The sequence below is a fragment of the Podarcis muralis genome, chromosome 14 (assembly GCF_964188315.1).
Source record: "Podarcis muralis chromosome 14, rPodMur119.hap1.1, whole genome shotgun sequence".
Lineage (NCBI taxonomy): Eukaryota > Metazoa > Chordata > Lepidosauria > Squamata > Lacertidae > Podarcis > Podarcis muralis.
In genome coordinates this window covers 40,942,951-40,962,807 of record NC_135668.1, presented here as the reverse complement: position 1 = coordinate 40,962,807, position 19,857 = coordinate 40,942,951, and the positions used below count along the sequence as shown (strand labels likewise).

At 47.7% G+C, this 19,857-nt stretch overlaps 1 protein-coding gene across 1 annotated transcript in view; it reads right to left on the bottom strand.

The window, feature by feature from the left end:
* Window positions 1-697: 697 nt before the first annotated feature.
* Window positions 698-19,857, bottom strand: part of LOC114584171 (BOS complex subunit NOMO1-like) — a 37,306-nt gene continuing 18,146 nt past the window's right edge. The window contains exons 18-31 of the mRNA XM_028705754.2: window positions 18,288-18,383; window positions 16,691-16,900; window positions 15,798-15,880; window positions 14,143-14,302; window positions 13,412-13,538; window positions 12,999-13,112; window positions 10,292-10,419; window positions 9,920-10,061; window positions 7,884-7,967; window positions 3,936-4,046; window positions 3,515-3,616; window positions 2,449-2,568; window positions 1,590-1,682; window positions 698-1,137 (exon numbers count right to left, since the gene is read on the bottom strand). Of these exons, the coding sequence (XP_028561587.2) occupies window positions 1,006-1,137; window positions 1,590-1,682; window positions 2,449-2,568; window positions 3,515-3,616; window positions 3,936-4,046; window positions 7,884-7,967; window positions 9,920-10,061; window positions 10,292-10,419; window positions 12,999-13,112; window positions 13,412-13,538; window positions 14,143-14,302; window positions 15,798-15,880; window positions 16,691-16,900; window positions 18,288-18,383 (1,702 nt within the window). The 3' untranslated portion in view covers window positions 698-1,005. The remainder of the gene's footprint in view (window positions 1,138-1,589; window positions 1,683-2,448; window positions 2,569-3,514; window positions 3,617-3,935; window positions 4,047-7,883; window positions 7,968-9,919; window positions 10,062-10,291; window positions 10,420-12,998; window positions 13,113-13,411; window positions 13,539-14,142; window positions 14,303-15,797; window positions 15,881-16,690; window positions 16,901-18,287; window positions 18,384-19,857) is intronic.

Here is a 19,857-nt window from a genome sequence, read left to right as displayed (position 1 = left end):
CTAAATTTAAATCCACCTGGTCTACTGCCCTTAGTGACACAAGACCCCCATAAGAGTGTGTGGACCAAAAACTCTTCTGCGGACTCCACCCACATCAGCTTCTCATGACAGGCTTTATTAAAGCAAAAAGGCTAATTGGACAGCGTCTGAAGGTCTTAGAGCAACAGAACAATCTGGTCCAAAGATGTTGAAGCTTTCAAGCATGTGCAGCGTCAACAGATGGCTACACATCTGCACAGGCATCCTGCGGTGGAACCAGCAGCATGCCCAGGAGCGCATGGTGGAGCAGTGGCAGTGTTCACCTGACCTCCTGACAGACCATATGCTGCTTCCTTATCATGAAGGAGAGGGGGAGGTCAGCGTGGTGCTAAGGTGCCAGCAGGAGTGCTAGATGGGTTCAGCCGGTGTGTTTGCACCGCACTGCACCAATCTCCTTTTCCCCCTTCGAATCAAGCAGCAGTGGCAGCAACCCCATGATCAGGTGAGCACCGCCATCTCAATATGGCCACCAATGCTGAGCTTGCCTGTGTTGGGGTCCACTGCAATCATGCAAACAGGACTGCATTTGTTTTGGCATGTTATCCCTAAGCACGTTTTGTTCTTGGGATGGGGAGGGGAAGGGGCGTACAGTGTTTACGTGAAACGACACACCACCACCAAAGGTTTGCAAAGGTAAAATATTAAAACTGAAACCAAATTTAACAGCCTGGGAGGCGAAATCAGGTTTTATTGGCTGCCATTCTTGTAAAACCGAGGAAAAATATAATAAGGTGTTATCTCCAGTAAGTTCCCCCCGCAACTGCCTCCAGTGAGGATGATGTTCTCCGTATCAAAATCCTGTTGGTTCATCGTCGCTGTTTTTTTAAAAAGCAACTGTGATATTCCATCTGGGATGGAACCCTAATGTAAACAAATGCCTTCCTCAGGTCCCAGGATTCAGTCCTGTTTAGGAGCTATGCTGGTCGAAAGCGCCAGGACTCTTGCATGACAGGAGCTCTTTTCGCCTCATGTCCGCCTCATCTTCTGCTTCTTGGCTTGCCTCTTCATGTCCTCAAGGCTCCCTGCGTCAGAACCTGCCTGCCCCAGCGTCCGCACCCCTTGGAGACGGCTGGTTAGCTGGAGCAGCAGGGGGATCAGCTGTAGAGGGGGCAGAAAAATGCAGATAACCATGATGGACCATTACAGCAATAACGGCATAATATAATCATTAAAGATAGGGTGAGGAAACCTCTTTTTTTCCTTCAGCCCAAGAGTCACATTTCCTGCTGGGCAGGGGATATGTCTCAGCAATGGGTGGGGACAAAGGCAAAAGTGGGTGGAGCAATTAATGTCAATTTTACCTCTGCGCAATAGACTACTACATCCAATGATAGCCCCTCTCTACCCTCCCACCTAGGCAAGTGAGGGGCATTAACAAACTTCAAGGACATATTCCAGTCAGGCAATGCCACTTTGGAATGGTGCCAAATGAGTTCCCAAGCCCCAGACAGAGAAGGCTAGAGAGAGGCTACATTTGGCTCCTGAAAAAAAAAGAGTAAAACTGCAACACTACTTACACTTACACACACGCAGAGAGAGAGAGATCTTACCTTATCATGGTTGTAACCAGCTAACAGGAGCAGCAGCGTTAATGGCAGGGCGATGTAAGATCCTTGCGCAATATCCTGCTCAGGCAGCTTTCTCTGCAAACAAGTCAAAGGTGCGTGGCTGTTAGTTCCTACAGAACACCCTTAGTACGATTCGTCCCCTTGTTTAAAAAATAAATTTAAAAAAAGGTCTTGTGTAGCAGTTTTCCTCCCTCCCAGAGTGCGATTGCCCTTTCAAGTAGCCTTTCCCAGTCTTTGGTCTGCCCATGTTGTTAGTCCCATCATCCCTGACCACCGGAACCTTATGCTTAGGGGTGATGGGAGCGGTAGTCGAACAACATCTGGGAACCAAAGGTTGGGAAAGGCTGCTTTGGAGTTTTGTCGGGGTTGCTCAACGGAAAGGACAAGAAGTATGTGCTTGGCAGCCATTGCTCCTCTTCCCCTGAAATGCAGAGTTGCAGGGCAGTTGCTTAATTTCATCATCATCATTATCCACTATGCATTTTGGAAACCTGCTTGTTTGCTATGTATTGGGACACATCTTAAGATACTGCAACAAAATGTTGCATGATGCTTTCGGAGATCGAGGAGCGAGTTTTCATCTATGTTTGGATTATGATCGGATTTCATTTTGAATCCGCAGTTTTGAAACTTGGGGGGGGGGGGCAGCGGTTTCTTTGAATTGCACCAGGTATCTGGGCTGTTAGATCACTTATAAAGCGCCAAAAATCTTCCCTTGGAAACAAAGCAAGACCCAACTTTATTGAGAGCTAGGAAAGCAAAAGAGCTGGAAATGAAAAGGGAGCCCCAACAGAACTTTTCCTTGCGCGTTTGCAGAATAGGCTGGCCAGAAGATGCTTACCGTAGGATTGAAAACCAAGGTGATGTGTTTATGGTACCCAAGGGTGGTGAATGAAACTTGAGGCAAGGTGTAGTCATACTGGGACCTGGAAAGTGTCGAGTCCAAAAGTACCACATAATTCTGCCAATGAAAGAACAGGAGGAAACTGCTAGCATTCAGTTTGGGGGGGGGGGTAATACCCAGCCATGAGGGGCAAGCAAACAGGTTGTGGTGAGAGTTGGCAAGGAGAGAAGATCCCATTCTGTGGCTCCCCAAAACCTGCAGCCTGCATCGCTTGCATTCCCAACCTTGAGTTAATGGGCCCGCAAGATAAATGCCACAATGCAAAGCTGAACAGGAGAACCAGGGTCTTCCAATTTGTCTGTGCACTTGGCCCTAAGTCATGGGTCTTCAACCAGTCTGTCAGGATGCCCAGTTGGCTCCACAAAGCCATCCCAGCCGGGTCACGGTAAAGCTGTTGTTGCCAAATGGGACTCCGGCTACAGCTAACCAAACCAAAAAAGCACTCCCTGCGGCGTCTGGGCTAGACACATTCTTCTGATGAGAAACTCATTTCATCTATTTCTACGAGTGCTGCAAAGCGGCAAGAGACTTTTACAACCAGAAATATATTTCTGACCAATCCTACAGTAATGTGTGTAGCCAGGGAGTTCTCTACGGAGCAGGGATAGAAGCGTCCACTGAGGTGGAAAGCTTGGTTGTGTAGCATTTGCCATCTTGAGTCTTGTTTTTGGAAAAACCCCAAATCACTGGTTTTCAATAGCTTCTCCGTCGTTTGGCTAGGGAGAAGTGTAAAAGACGGCTGGTTTTCATTTAGTAGCAATGCTAGGGCAACACTACGGAAATGGCTCTGTGAACTGCCATTTGAGGATTAATAATGTGCCTTATTTGCACTATTAGGTATAAATCAAAAGTGAGTATGTGAAAGTAGGCTCCGTGCTGCAGGCTTGGGAGTCAGAGGTGGGCCTTGGGTCTGGACCAGTTGAAGACCACTGGGGTTGACAGTGCTGAGCTAACTGAACCAGCACTTTCTGATCTTCCTACGCAGAAGGAAGGAAAATAATACCTCTCTGTCCCGGAGCAATGGTGGAAAGTGGAAGAACAGAGACTGGCCTAGCGATACAGTGTGGACTGGGTTGTCAAGGTTCTCACTTTTGTAAAGCTTCACCTGTGAGGGGAGAAGACAGAGAAAAAGGCATACGGCCTTTACTGGGATGGTTAAGATGGCGGCAATCTCACCCCCCTCCTCAGTTCTGTCTCTTCCCAAGGCCCTTTGGCTCTAACTGCAGAGTTGCCAATGTGGTACCCATGGGCACCAGGGCCCCTGCCAGTACCTCTTCTGGTGCCCACAAAAGGCCCCAGAAAATATTCCCTCAAAAATTCACAATGCACAAGAATGAAGAGGGATTGCCTTTAATAAATCCATGCCCCGGGGGGGGGGGTCACACTGAGGAATCTCAAAAACAAATGGAAAGAGGTGCACTCACCCATAAGGTAGGCAGATGCTCCGAGGAAGTGATCACGTTGCCACTCAGATCAAATTGGTTAATTTGGCGGAAAGCGATGATATTCACGTCCTCAATGTCATTGCTGCCAACCTACAATATGGAAGGTGGGGTGGGGGGGAAGGTTCCTTTAACACCGGCCAGATGGAAGGCTTCAGATTAAATATGCTGCTCATATCAGCTCTCTGATCAGCTCCCTCGGCCGTAAAAATGAACATTCACGCTGCATTTCAGGCACTGCTGAAAAATATGTCCTCCTTCGTGTAGGGGGGGGGGGGAGGGCCATGCACAAATCAGCTTTTTTGGAGAAGAACCGGGTATGAGTTCCCTGAAATGTATTCCTCAAATTCAACTCCTAAAACCGAAATAAGGAATTAGGCAGCAACTGTCGGTGATTTCCCCACCTCTGATTCCATCACAGGAGGGCTGTGATTTAGAATGCCAAAGTGAAAGCATGATACTCCCATAATGCTAGAACCCCGGAAGATAAACGATACGATTGTCTGTGATCATACAATAGTAGTTGTTCACGGAGAACATGAAGTATAGAATTTGCTATTGCTGGACTTGGTGATTGTCACCAACGTGGATGTCTTTTAAAGGGCATTGATTCATGGAGAAGAAGCATACCAATGGCCGTTAGCCACAATGGCTACACAGGAAGATGGCTTAACACGACAGCAGATTAGTCCACCTGGGACAGTCTTGTCCACATGGGCTGGCAGCAGGGTTTCACAGAATGGGGTGTCTCCCAGCCCTACCTGGAGATTCAACTTGGGACCTTCTTAGATGAGAAGAGCAACTGCTGGAACAGGCCAACCAGGGGCCTGTAGGAAGGCTGTAACCAAGATGTCTGTGCAACAGCGCTCTCCCTGCTTGTGACGCCCCACAGGTGGCATTCAGAGGCACAGTGACTCTTGACAGTGGAGGCAGAACTTTCGTCAACATGGCTAGTGGATACCAGCAGGCTCAGCCTCCCTAAATCTGTCTAATCCTTTTCTAAAGTGATACGAATCAGTGGCCATCGCTGCATCACGCGGGGGTGAATTTCAAAACTGCTGCAACGCACCTTGAGACAGCAGGGAGGAGGAGGATATAAACAGAATGTAAATTTCATCTCCCTCTGCCAGAACGGGTAATTTTTTAGACCAGAGGTCCCTCAAACTCTGCTCATGGGTTATGGGTGGAGAAGGGAGAATGAAATCCTTTTGCCATGCATGAGAAACCATTTTATAAACCTTGTGTTGTGTCCCCCCTCTCCCCCGAGCTGCCTTTTTCCCCAAAACCAAAATAGAAGACCCCAAACGACCTCAGTTCGAAGATAATAATTTTATTATTTATAATCCACCCAACTGACTGGGTTGCCCCAGCCACTCTGGGCAGCTTCCAACAAATCTAAACGCCTAATAAAACATCAAACATTAAAAACTTCTGTATACAGAGCTGCCTTCCAAAAGTTGTACAGTGATACCTCGGGTTAAGTACTTAATTCGTTACGGAGGTCCGCTCTTAACCTGAAACTGTTCTTAATCTGAAGCACCACTTTAGCTAATGGGGCCTCCCGCTGCTGCCGCCGCACAATTTCTGTTCTCATCCTGAAGCAAAGTTCTTAACCCGAGGTACTATTTCTGGGTTAGCGGAGTCTGTAACCTGAAGCGTATGTAACCTGAGGTACCACAGTATAGTTATTTATCTCTGATGCTCTGATCTATTCCGCCTGCCCCTTATTCCTTACTCAGTGGGCCTCTGCAAATGACTAGCTTCCCAAACAGCGATTATAAATGGTCTGTATAATTCCTGATGTTTCTCCCTCTCTCTCTTTTTTATGGTCTGAAAACTCTGCATGAAACTAAATAGACCGTGAATCCAGTAGTCCAAAAACTGTCTTGTTGCTTTTTGCCTGACCAGCCTGAACAGAAGCCTCTTGCATGGAAAAACTGTTTGGATGCAGAAATACAATCCTTCCTTGCTAGTGACCTGTGAAACCATCTCCCCCGCCCCTGTCCTTTGGTGCCCATTTAAGCTGGCTTCCGATGAGTGGCCTTATTACCCCAGTTAAGTAGATGCTGGGAGAGGATTCTGTCCATTGTAGCAAAAGCAGAGCCCCGAATTCACTCAGGGTCTAAGATCAGGCTTCCCCAACCTGGTGCCCTCCAGATGTTGGTGGACACTTGAGTGCATCCAGCCCAGCCAGTGTGGCCGATTGTCAGGGATGAGAATGGCTGGGAATCCAAAGCGATTTGGGTTGTAGGCACTAGGTTTTAACTCAAGAGTTATGCCCACTGACATGACTGGACCTTAGTCGTCTTTGTTCCTTTCAATGGGTTTACATGGAATAGCCCTGGATACAATGGATACAACGCTTTGAAGTCGTCCAGGCCCCATCCACACTGAACATTTAAAACAGTATCGTAACACTTTAAACTGATTTGGCTTCCCTGTAAAGAATCCTGGAAGTGTAGCTTGGGAAGAGTGCTGAGAAATGTTAGGAAACCTCCTATTCCCCTGAGAAACTATTCCAGGAATTATAACTCTTATCAATCCCTCTTCCCAGTGAACTGTGGTGTGATTCTGCTTTAAATTTAATAGTCCAGATAGGGCCCCAGTTGCTGGTTAGGACAACTGTGGAGAGAGCTGTTTCCTTCATGCCCTATTCATGGGCTTCCTAGTGGTTGGCCACTAAGGAGGAAACAGGTTCCTGGGTTAGATGAAACTTTGGCACGGCATACGTTCTTACATTCTTGTTAACCGTGATAGCCGAGCAAAACCTCCAGATTTAGAGGCAATGTACCTTGGAATGCCAGTTGATGGAGGACAAAAAAGGGAGTGAGCTATCCCCTCCATGTCCAGCTTTTAGGATTCCAGAAATCGGTGAAGTAAGGTGTTGGGGTAGACAGACCAAATTCTGAACTAGCTAGGCTTTTCTTACGTTCCTAACTGAAGGATTCCATGTGCCATGTGCACAGAACAGCAGGTGAACAAGGTGTTAAATTTAATGGTGGGAGAATCGCAGCATGCACACACACACAAAACTGGTAGTAGTAGAAAACCGGCTTCAAAGTGAGTGAGCAACGTCTGGACATGTCTCCAAAAATCAATGAAGCAACATACCAAGCATTTTGGGCATTACGTTGCCGTATCTACAACAACTTTGTAGGGTAGGTCAGCAGCAGACGATGAAGGGCATCCCAATTCACAAGTTCATCTCTTGCAGAGTAATCCTATGTGTGTCTATCCGAAGTAACCCCCACTGCATTCAACGGGACTTGTATGCACAGAAGCAAGGGCGGGGAACCTGGGGCTTTCCTGATGCCGCCACCTTACAACTCCCAGCACCCCTGAGTATCAGCCATGCTGGCTGGGCTGAAAGGAGCTGGAATCTGCTGACCAATGGGGAACACCAATAGCCTGATCTGAAGATAAGAACGCACATTTGAAAGGAAGACCTGAGGTTCCTACCTGATGCTGGCCTTACTCAGAGTAGACCCACTGAAATGAATGTGCATGGCTAACATGGATCTGTTCATTTCAATCTGTCTACTGAATGCAAGCCTAGAGAACCTTTTAACCACTCTTGATTCCCACCCCGGATCAACATTTGGAGTGAAACTATCCCACCCCCTTGAGCTCATCATCATATACAGTGGTACCTCTGGATGAGAACGGGATCCGTTGCAGAGCCCCATTCGCATCCTGAAGCGAGTGCAACCCGCATATGCGTGTGTTGCGATTCGCTGCTTCTGTGCATGTGCAAGCGGCGAAACCCAGAAGTAATGCGTTCCGTTACTTCCGGGTCGCCGCAGAGTGCAACCTGAAAACGCTCAACCTGAAGCAACTTTAACCCGAGGTATGACTGTATACTGTGCTGTTATGGGTAGCAGCATCCCCTTAACATAGAAAATCAGACCTTTGGTTCCAAGGGCTGCTTACCTCGATTGCAAAGTGCTGGGGAAGAGCTCTTTCGATGTGATCGTTGCCTTCAGCCTTCAGCTGGATGTGATACACACAGGCCGGCTTAAAAGAAAAGGGAAGAGGATCATTTATTTAAACAATGCCGTTAAGGGGGGGAAACCCAACGATTCCAATTCTTAACAACCAATGACAGCCATCAGGTTTCTACCCAAAACATAACTGAAGAAACTCAAATTTATCACGGCCATCCAGAGTTTTGGGGGAAGTGGCAGAGCACCTGCTTGGCAATCGGAAGGTTGCAGGTTCAATCCCTGGCATCTCCAGCTTGGCCTGGGAGAGGCAACTGCCATTATTCTGGCCGTTGGAAATACTGGCTGGAGGCCCTAATTCTTCAGGGGATGAGACTGAGCAAATTGCTTGAAACTGAGCTCCATCCAAACGACACATTTAAAGCACTAAGATGCCATATTCAGGGATCCATTTTCAGAATCCTGGAAACTGCAGTTTGCTAAGCGTGAAGGGAGTTGTTAGGAGAGCCCTATTCCCCCCCCCCCTCAGAGCTACAGTTCCCAGAGTTCACAGGGAAGAGGGAGTGATTGTCAAACCACTCTGGGAACTGTAGCTCTGTGAGGGGACAAGTACTACCCTTAACATAATACAGGCATCCCCAAACTTGGCCCTCCAGATGTTTTGGGACTACAACTCCTATGATCCCTAGCTAACAGGACCAGTGGTCAGGGATGATGGGAACTGTAGTCCCAAAACATCTGGAGGGCTGAGTTTGGGGATGTCTGACATAATACTTTGAGGGAAGCCATGGTAGCAGAGAATCAGAGTTTGAAGAGATCCTGAGGATCAGATGATCAGGGATATGCAGCTGCCCCATCTGGGATTCAAACCTGCAACCTTGGCGTTATCAGTACCATGCTCTGACCAACGGAGCTATCCAGGCCTGGATACTGCTTTGAATGCATAGTGCAGATGGAGCCTTAGCCAGGCACAAATCAAGTGGTTTAAAAATCAATCCCTCTTCCCAGGGAACTCTGGGAATGGTAGCTCTGTGTGGGAAGAAGGGGTCTTCTAACCACTCTCAGCACCCTTCAGAAAACTACAGTTCCCATGATTCTTTTGGGGGAAGCCATGGTTACTTAAAGTGGTCTGATACTGCTTGGAATGAATAGTGGCGACATTTTTTCATCTCCGCCAAGCTAAGCAGTTGGCTCCTTACCTCTCTCGCCCTGATCTAGCCACTGTGATCCACGCGGCAGTCACCTCCAGACTGGATTATTGTGACTCGCTCTACGTGGGGCTGCCCTTGAGACTGACCCAGAAACTCCAGCGGGTGCAGAATGCCGCGGCGAGACTCCTTACTGGGTCCTCGCTGCGGGATCACATTCACCCAGTGCTATACCAGTTGCACTGGCTCCCGGTGGAGTACAGGATCAGGTTCAAGGTGCTGGTTTTAACCTTTAAAGCCCTATACGGCCTAGGACCCTCGTACCTACGGGACTGCCTCTCCTGGTATGTCCCACAGAGAACCTTACGGTCTTCAAACAAAAACATCCTGGAGGTCCCGGGCCACAGAGATGTGGAACGCTCTGGTGGAACGCTCCGTCACAAGAGACTAGGGCCCTGTGGGACTTGACATCTTTCCGCATGGCCTGCAAGACAGAGCTGTTCCACCAGGGCTTTGGCCAAGGCACAGCCTGACCCCCTCCTTTGGTAATTCTTCACAGAACTCTAGCCCAATGGTTGCCATCAATTTGATTTGAACTGATTTTATAATGAATTGATTTTAGAATGCTATATTATTTTACTGTTCTTAGCCGCTCTGAGCCCAGCTTCGGCTGGGGAGGGCGGGATATAAATAATTTATTTATTATTATTATTATTATTATTATTATTATTATTATTATTATTATTATTATTATTATCAGTGCAGATGCAGCCTTGGAGAGGCCAAGGATCGGACCTCCTACATACAGGGCTGTGTGCTGTCAATTATTGGAAATCAAACATCAGCCATCCGGGTTCAAGCCTGCGCAGGTTCTTACCAGCAGCCCCCGCAGCCTGAACTTGCCCTCCTCATCTGTCACGGTGTCTTCTCCATACACGCCGCACTCTCCCTGCCCAACGGCTTCCACTGAAATGCCTTGCTCGGGTTCACCGTTTAGAGAAGAAACGGTACCATAGCAGCTGAAGAAAAGAGAATGAAAAAGTGCTCAGTTTGCATGGGGAGGAGGCTGGGAGGAACATGAACTCTACGGGGGGAAGAAACGTTCAGCAGGGGAGGGAGGGAGTGGGGAGTTTGCAAGGGAGCTTGGGCATCTGTGCAGGCCATACTCAAAGCCTGCAGTCGACCCCATGCAAGGCAAAATTAGCCCAATGGCATTTTTAAAATAGAGGGGCATCTCACGTCTACCAACCTGTACGCCGTCCTGTAGCCAACTATTGTGATCTTCAGGTTTTGCCCTTCCTGCACTTCGATCATTTGAGACGAGGGCTCAAAGCGGAATTCCTTCATCATGGGCTTGAAATAGTACTGCCCTGGGCTCTGCAAGAGGCATCAAACAAGGGGCCGTTATTTCACTCTAGTAATAAGAGGCGTGTTGCCTCTGAGCAGGAGGGGAGGCAGCGTAATTTAATGGCCTAGCGGTCTTTTTTGAAGAGCAGCTTATGCAGAAGCCGAGACAAAGTGCCGCAGCACTTTTGCCCCCCTTTGTCTTCTGGGCTTGCAGGAGACGATCCGCTTCCGGCCAAGCCTTATGAACTAAGCCCTGGGAGGACGCGCTGGGATTTCGAGATCAAAGCCAGCATGTAGCGAAAGAGAAATGTGTCCTTGCCTGGCTGCGGCAAGCGTTGAGTGCCCAGGAGATTAGAGGTTTATAGAACAGCAAGGCTAAAGACGGATCTTTCAAACTCCTACAAGCTATTTCATGTACAGGAGTTCATTCAGACTCTCACAGGGAACAAGCTCTCCCTCATCGCTCATGGGTACATTGTCTATGAGGTACTGTATTTTTCACTCTATAAGACGCACCAGACCACAAGACGCACCTAGTTTTTGGAGGAGGAAAACAAGAACAAAAATATTCTGAATCTCAGAAGCCAGAACAGCAAGAGGGATCGCTGCGCAGTGAAAGCAGTGATCCCTCTTGCTGTTCTGGCTTCTGGGATAGCTGCGCAGCCTGCATTCGCTCCATAAGACGCGCACACATTTCCCCTTACTTTTAAGGAGGGGAAAAGTGAGTCTTATAGAGCAAAAAATACGGTATATTTGTGAGGTTCGAATAATCTACCTGGCATAAGGCAGCTTCCTATAGGAGGCAGGAAGCTAACAAAGTGGATCGGACCATTAAGAACAAAAGAGCCTGCTGGATCAGGCCAATGACCCATCTGGTCCAGAATCCTATTCCCACAGACGCCTATGTGAAGTCCACAAGCAGGACCTCTCCCCTCCTGTGGTTTCCAGCAACTGTTAATCAGAAGAATTTCTGCCTTTGACAGTGGAGGCAGAACATAGCCTGCTCCTCCAGGAATTCGTCTCATCCTCTTTCAAAAGCCACCCATGTTGGTGGCCATCTCTGCCTTTTGTGGGAGCAAAGTCAACAGTTTGAATATGCGCCGAGTGAAGAAGTCCTTTCTTTTACCCGTTCAGAATCTTCTCAAGTCCAGTTTCACTGAACATCATTCCTGCGTTATGAAAGAGGGAGGAAAAAAAACTTTTCTCCAGACACTTTCTCCATGCTGTGCATAATTTCACACACTTCTATCCTGTCGCTCCTCACTTGCCTTTTCTCAAAACCAGTGGTTTTCAAGCTTTTTTTTTTTCCTGAGCCATAATAAAAATTTGCTCGCACCACACCAAACTTTGTACTGATAAGGAATACGTTGCAAAACAAAAAGAAACAACTCCTAGCAGTGTGTGATTTATAACATACAACACAACTGCTTTATAACATGATCATGGGACATCCAGAACGCACAAAGCAGTGCAACTACAGAAGGACACAAATCATTTCCAAAATAGAATTTTACACGAGCCTCTTACATGTGTACCTTAAGTATGGATACGAATTAAATGAGAGGTATGAGCTGGCCTGGCTTTTACCAGGTATATACCATTTATACTGGGTCTAATTTGAGACAAACACTCATCTCCCCATCAACACAAATAAGCTTTTCTCTTCCCTGATCCTTCATATTTGTTAAGAGTTGAAAACCCTTGTTCACAAAAACATGTCACTGAGAAATGTAGAATAGACAATGCTCTTGAAGAGAGGAAAGATACTATACTATACTACAATGACCCATTTGAATGTTTCTTTGATTGTCCTTGAATCTTCCTGCCTTGAATCTTCCTGAAGTCCTGTGTGATGTCAGCTGTCAGGAGCTAAGGACATAGGTACAATGGAATGATAGGGAGCCGTTCAACACTGAAAGCGAACCCACTGGGATTGACTGCACTAAGGAATTCCCCAATGGAAACTTCCTGGTGCAGCCACAGGAGTCCCCAACACAGAGCCCCGCTTCATCCATCTGCAGGTGTGGTTTGGGTTCAAACCACACCTATGTGTAAGGACTTCAAAAGGGGCTCACTTTGAAGCTGCTTTAAGCCAGGCACAGGCAAACTCGGCCCTCCAGATGCTTTGGGACTACAACTCCCATCATCCCTAGCTAACAGGACCAGTGGTCAGGGATGGTGGGAATTGTGGTCCCAAAACATCTGGAGGGCCAAGTTTGCCTATGCTTGCTTTAAGCTCTCGTCAAAGTTGGCCCGCAGGAGGTGGAGCCCAGTTCCCTGGTCTATGTACAGTGGTACCTCGGGTTAAGAACTTAATTCCTTCTGGAGGTCTGTTCTTAACCTGAAACTGTTCTTGACCTGAAGCACCACTTTAGCTAATGGGGCCTACCGCTGCGCCGCCGCTGCATGATTTCTGTTCTCATCCTGAAGCAAAGTTCTTAACCCGAGGTACTATTTCTGGGTTAGCAGAGTCTGTAACCTGAAGCGTATGTAACCCGAGGTACCACTGTATAAATAATAAAATCATCATCATCATCACCATCATCATCAGGCCTCTAATGATTTTTCAGAGAGCAGATCCAAAAGAACAGTTGTGGACGTAACCCTACCAAGTTGGGGAAAGTCAGCATTCCGTTGTCCTGAGTCAGGAGGTTTGAGCGAAAGACGCCTCCACTGAGGGACAGGAGGACTCCCGCAAGGGGATGGTCATCTTCTGATTTAATCTGTTTAAAATAAAAAAACAACAACAACGATGCAATACCATGTACCCAATCAGCAGCTGACAACACAGCTCCAAGAGCACAGGTGTGTTACCCTCAGATAAATGGAGAGCCACCAAGTGAAGAGACGTATTCACCTCTTTGGCAACGGTTGGGAGAAATCTTTGGCCTCCCATAAAATGTGGCACCGTGTGTGCCTCATTTTCCTCAAGCAACGTTTCCCCCTTCCGCCCTCTGCCCATGTGAATTCTCTAGAGAAGGAACAATTCTGTTTGGGTTCCAGAGGACTCGGAGGACGTTACCTCAAAAGTGACTCCGGCAAGAGCGAAAGCTTTGAAGTCCCCAATGGTCCCTTCCACGGCACTCAACACAAAGCCTTCTTTCTGAGCGGTGACAGTGTATTCCAGGTCACTGTGAAGAGGCCCCACACTGCAAAAATAAAGGGAACGTAAGAACATAGGAGCCTGTTGGATCAATCCAAAGGCCCACCTAGTCTGGCATCCTGTTCTTGGTATCCGTCCAGACGCCTGTAGGAAACCGCCAAGCGGGACCAGAACACAAGAGTACAAGAGGGAAACAGTGGCATGGGCAGGAATTTACCCGCCACAACACTGTCCGAAGGCCTCTGGTTTAAAGGGAATCCCAAGGCAGTCAAATGATCACGGTAACCCTATACAGAACTGGTCTATTTGTCCTACAAAGAGCCTCAGCTTCCAACTCTTTGCCTGGGGCCATATGTTCGAAAGCCCTGCTTTGCAGATCTGGGCAGGTTAACCCTAGAAGACGTCAGGTGGGATTCGGGGGGACGGGGAATCTGCCCTTGTATGGGAATGACCTCCCTGCTCATCCCCTGAGGAGGAACAACAACAACAACAACAAACAGTCCTGAGGATCAAGGGACCCTTAGAAACTGTGAGGAGACTGCAAAAGGAGGACAGCCAGCCAAACTGCAGACATGCTCTCTGGTAAGAGCAGAGGTGCCTGGAGATGGCCTCTGGACCCAAACCCCTGGGAACTGGCCGTAAGGGCTTACCTGTATGAACCTTTGTCGTCGGTGAAAACCGTGATGAGTGGCGACGGCGCTCCCTTTTCGCTAATGACGATCTCGACACCCTCCAGCTCGGGATGGATTTGGCCTTCCAGGAACAAGCCTGCTTTGCCATGTATTTCTATCAGTTTTCCGGGGCAGCTCTCTTAAATTGAAGAGGGGAAGGAAAAGAGAGGGGAAAGTTAGGGATTTATGGAAACTTCTAACTCCCTCCCAGGAGGAGATCATTTCATTCACTTATTATCTTCTGTGAGATGGTGAACAGCTTTTTTAATTATTCCTTTCTGTTTAGGAAGGCCTCTGGACCATAAATGGCCACATGCTTTTTCGATTTTCATTGCCAAAGCTGAATTACTGTTATTTCTAACGGTTGCTGTATTTCGACCTTTTCCCTCTGATCTGCTGGATCAGGCTGAAGGTCCACCTCATAGAATCGGAAGGGACTTGCCAGGGTCATCTAGAACCAACTCCCTGCAATGCAGGAACCACAGCTAGAGAATCCCTGGCAGGTAGCCACCCAACTTCTGTTTAAAAGCCTCCAGTGAAGGAGAGGAAGTCCACCCACTGTTGAAGAGTTCTTGCCAGCAGAAAATTCTTCCTAATGCTTATTTAGAATCTCCTTTCTTGCAACTTTAATCCACTGGTTCGGGTCCTGCTCTGTGGATGTCGCGAATTCTCCGCAGCGCTTTAGCAGAAATGCTCAGAGTTCCAGGTTCTTCAGTGCAGTATATACAAATATATACAATAATCTACAGGGACGCGGGTGGCGCTGTGGGTTAAGCCACAGAGCCTAGGACTTGCCGATCAGAAGGTCGGCGGTTCGAAACTCCGCAACGGGGTGAGCTCCCGTTGCTCGGTCCCTGCTCCTGCCAACCTAGCAGTTCGAAAGCACGTCAAAGTGCAAGTAGATAAATAGGTCCCGCTCTGGCGGGAAGGTTAACGGCATTTCCGTACGCTGCTCTGGTCTGCCAGAAGCGGCTTAATCATGCTGGCCACATGACCCGGAAGCTGTATGCCGGCTCCCTTGGCCAGTAAAGCGAGATGAGTGCCGCAACCTGAGTCGGCCACGACTGGACCTAATGGTCAGGGGTCCCTTTACCTTTACCTTTACCTTATAATACACGAGCAGTTCATACAGTCAAACAGGGTACCTGGGCTGCACCTTAAGGCAAATAGAAAGACCTTTCTATCTCTCTCTCTCTTACTGCTGGACAGGTTTCCCCTTTAGACCGATGACAGCCAATCAACTGACAGCACATTACTGCTGAGTCTTTCTGACTCAGCACTTCCATAGAAAGTTTTGCAGGCTGATTGCATCAGCCAGTAGCCTCAGCTAGCAAACTCAAGCCTGCAGACTTACTATCTCACACAGCATTCTGTGAATCCCGACAGTGGAGAAGCAGGTCCACTGACCTGTTCTCACAGTGGCCAAGCAGATGCCCCTGGGGAGCCAATGGAAGCCTGCTGCTTTAGTGTTTTATCTCTGCTTTGCTGCATTAACAGCACTGGCCCCTTCCTTTTACAGCCTCCTAGTCCAACACTCCCCGATTCAGCCGCTGTCCCAGGCTTAGTCGCTCAACCCAATGGGCTGTGCAGATCCACCAGCAACTTCCCAGCACTGAGCTACAGCCAAGACTTACCTCCACTGACAACCGTTTCTATTGAAGGCGGGTAGAAAAGGAGCTCTTTCGAGGATGGCGTCACCATGATTTTCTCCCCAGACCTGGAAAAATAACCATAAAAGAACATGGGAGCTGGAACTGCACGGTTGAGTCCAAACAGCTGTCTCAAGATGGACAATGCTAAAGGAAGGGTAACCTTTCTCATCCTGAGGGTTGCATTCCCTCCTGGGCGGGGCCAGAAGGAAAAGGGGGTGGAGCAACAAACACAAATTTAAACTTTATGCAATAGCCTGGTTTTTGCACACATTCAAACGCCCCTCTCTGACCTCCAGAGGCACAATCAAAATTCAAGGGCAAATCTAGAAAGCCTGCCTGCCTTGGGAACGGGGCCACCACAAAAGAGGTGACGCCAAAGGGTGTCGTCCCTTTGGGGGGGTGACACTTCGGGAGGGAGGAATGAGGGTGTGGGCCGGCCCCCTTGCGGTAAGCTTAATGTTTTTAAGGGGGACAGGGATGTTTCAATGCTTCTTTGATTGCCGAGTGCATTTTTATAAGTCGTATACACTAGCATTGTTAATCATTTTAATTATTTCTATTATGTATTCTGAGTTTTCTACGTTGTAAGTTTATGTTGTCAGCCACCCCGAGACCTACAGCTACAAAGAAGGTGGTATACAAATTTAATAAATAAATAAAACACTTGGGGTGCAAAGCAGGGCCAGAGAGGGGTGTGACCTAGCAAGAGTGCCAAGGGCCAAACAGAGAGACCTGAAGCGCTACATTTGGCCCCTGGGGCCTGAGGTTCCCAACCCCCTGTGTGCTGAAGCCTGAAGAGACAGCAGTTCAAACTTTCCTCGAAAGCTTCTATAACAACAAGAAAAAGGACCTCTCTGGGCAGAAGACGAACGTACCTCGCCCAATAGGAAAACTCGTAGTGGAACGGCCCTTGTAGTTCCTCCACCATTTCCTGGACTGGAGGCTCAGATCCTTCCTCTTCCAGGCCTTTCTTCTCCCTCTCCTGCCTGCGGGCCTCGATCTCAGCCAGCTGCTGCTCCCGACGCAGCTCCTGCTGAGATTTCAGGGGGCCAAGCACCAGGTCGGGTTCGCTGTCGATCGAGGATCTGAGAAAAGAAAACAAGAGAATGAATCGACTGAACGCAAAACTGGCAGGGGAAATGGCCACCAAGGGGAAGATATTGAAAGGGCCCCTTCGTTTCGTTCATCGGGGGCATAAAACAGGAACAGGGAACCTGCAACCCTCCAAACGTTGCTGGACTACAGCTCCCATCATTCCTGACCACTGGACAAGCAGGCTGTGGTCTACTGGATCTGTAGTCCAGAAACACCTGGCCATGGGTTCTCCATCGCTGGGACAGAGGATCCTTTTGGATGGCCTGGGGCACGTTCAGGCTCAGCACCTGGCAGACCAATTTCTGCCCAAGAGACTGGGTGGCTGCCAGCACTCCATAATATGCAGTACTGAGCTAGGCAGACCAGCAGTCTGATCCGCAGCATACAATTTTAAAGCATTCTTATGCCATTTTCAACAGTCATGGAGTATCCCCAGGACTTTAACAAAGTACAGCTCCCAGGATTCTCCATGACGGTTTACAGTTGCGTAAGAATGCTTCAAATGCATAGTGTGGGTGTGGCCCAGGCTATCTCCCTTAATATTCCTATAGCTTCTGAGATGCCTCGGTTCTCAAACTTAATCCGTTCCGGGAGTCCGTTCAACTCCCCAAAGTGTTTGAAAACCAAGGTGTGGCTTCCGATTGACGCAGGAGCTTCCGGCACTCAAGCAGAAGCCACGGAGGATGTTCAGCTTCCAAAAAACATTCGCACACCGGAACACTGACTTCTGAGTTTGCAGCGTTCGGGAGCCAATGTGTTCGCCAACTAAGCCATTCGAGAACCAAGGTACGACTGTAGTTCACAAGTTGTACAAGGTTGAAGAGCATGATGATGACTACCAGCCTCAAAGAGGGCACTCTAGTGCTGTAGGCCCTGAAATATGAAACAGGCATCGTGCTCTCTAGAGCAGTAGAGTCTTAAAATCATAGAATTGTGCAGCTGGAAGGGACCATCAGGGTCATCTAGTACAAACCCCTTGCAATGCAGGAATATTTTTTGCCCAACATGGGGCTTAAACCCACAGCCCTGAGATTAAGAGTCTCAGGGGGCCACTTCTAACCCAAACATGCATTTGGGGATCCATTTCTTCATCTTTTGCCATATATCTGCATGTGGTAGGTTGTGCTCTGTGGATCAGGCTGTGACCCGCCAGTTGAAGACCAGTGCTTTAGAGCAGACAGTGGGCATATCCTTTCGAGCTCTAGACAGATTAGATGCACAACTGTTTCAACTCAGGGATGCCCCACAGAATAAAGGATACGTGGACCTTTTGGAAACTTCTACTAAGCATCTGCAACCCACTAGCCACACAAGACGACGAACGTTTGTTAAAACTTGGTAATTCAAGGGTAGTCTTTGCAACCCCAAAGTTCTTACTTTATGGTAACCATCACATCCATCAATTTATCGGCTGTTATAGTTCCAAGGACGTGGTGACGGATCGCAGTCAGCGTCAGTATACTCGGAGCAGACCTGGAACCAAAAAGGGGGAGGGGGCACTTAAAATCGATCCCAACCACCACCCTTTGCTTTCCATTCCACTCTCTGAAAGGGAAAGGATTTTCAGCCATTTGCATTTGGCTTGGGGTTGTAAAACGGTTGAGGTTTACTTAAAGACTCTCAGCTGGGTCAACAGCTAAGGCTAAATGTTTAAGGGGATGTTTAGCTCCAGATGTTCCACACTGGAGGGTCAAAAATTCAGCCTAGGAATCTGGCAGTTAAGGAGAAATAGAAGCCTAAATAGGAATCTACACTCCATCTGACTAGCTAAAAGATTGGGAAGAGGATTGAAAATATTGTATATAAGCAAGAATTGGAAAACAGGGTGGTTAATTGAAGAGGGAAATGTTTCTGGAGGCAGATATCTGAAGAAGTTGAGTAGCAAAAGTGCTGAACCACTTTAAGAGACTTGAAACACACTGGCATGTTTAGGGAAACCAACTAGAATGGGGACTGGCAATATGTTTATCTCAGTTTATCAGTCTCTTTGCCCTATAACTATAATAAGTTCACTCCCATCGTCGTGATATAACAGCCTCAAGAGGTGGAAAGATGGCCGCAATCTAGGGCTTGTCGTTTAAGATATCACAACAACCTCTAAATGGCTCAGCACAGCCTCTCCACTTATAAACCAACCTGGGTTCTGCAATCAGAGGCCCTTCTTCATGTGTCTCCTCCATGAGAGGTCCAGAGGGTGACAAGATGAGAAGAGACCTTTTAATGCAGTGGCCCCATTTGTGGAATGCTCTCCTCAGGGTGGTTCACCTGGCCGATTAATCTTCGACAGATTTTTAAATGTGTTTGTGGGAAGGAGTGGTATTGTTTCATTGTTTTCGTTTTAACTATTTATTTGTGCTTTTACCTTGTATTTTTTTTTCCTTGTGACCTGCCCTGAGATCTTACAATGAAGCGCGGTATAGAAGTCTAATGATAAGAAGGAAAATTTCCACAAGCATGTTGTGGTGCAATGTCTGAACTAAGGTCACAGGAAGAGAGATTCATTAATGCAAACCGCAGGGGTGAGCAGAACCCATTTGGGGACCACACTGCCGAACATCCCTCTAATAATATTGACTAAACATTCCCTCTAGTGCCAATCATGTCAATGTCTTATATGCCTTGTTTTAATCTTTTACAGTGGAAGTTTTCAGAGAAATCAACCTGTCAAATATGACAATTTGAAATGGCATATTTATAAAGCATGTTCCTAGGATCTTTCCCTCCCCTCCCCAAAAAGTGGATGAGTTTACCCATGTGTGGGCTACAGGAATATTGGTCTGATCAACATTCTTCAAAGTCAGTGTAATGTACTCCCTCTACTGGTGGTAAAAAAGAAAAGATGCCATCAAATTAAGATTACAGTGGTACCTCGGGTTACATACGCTTCAGGTTACAGACTCCGCTAACCCAGAAATAGTACCTCTGGTTAAGAACTTCGCTTCAGGAT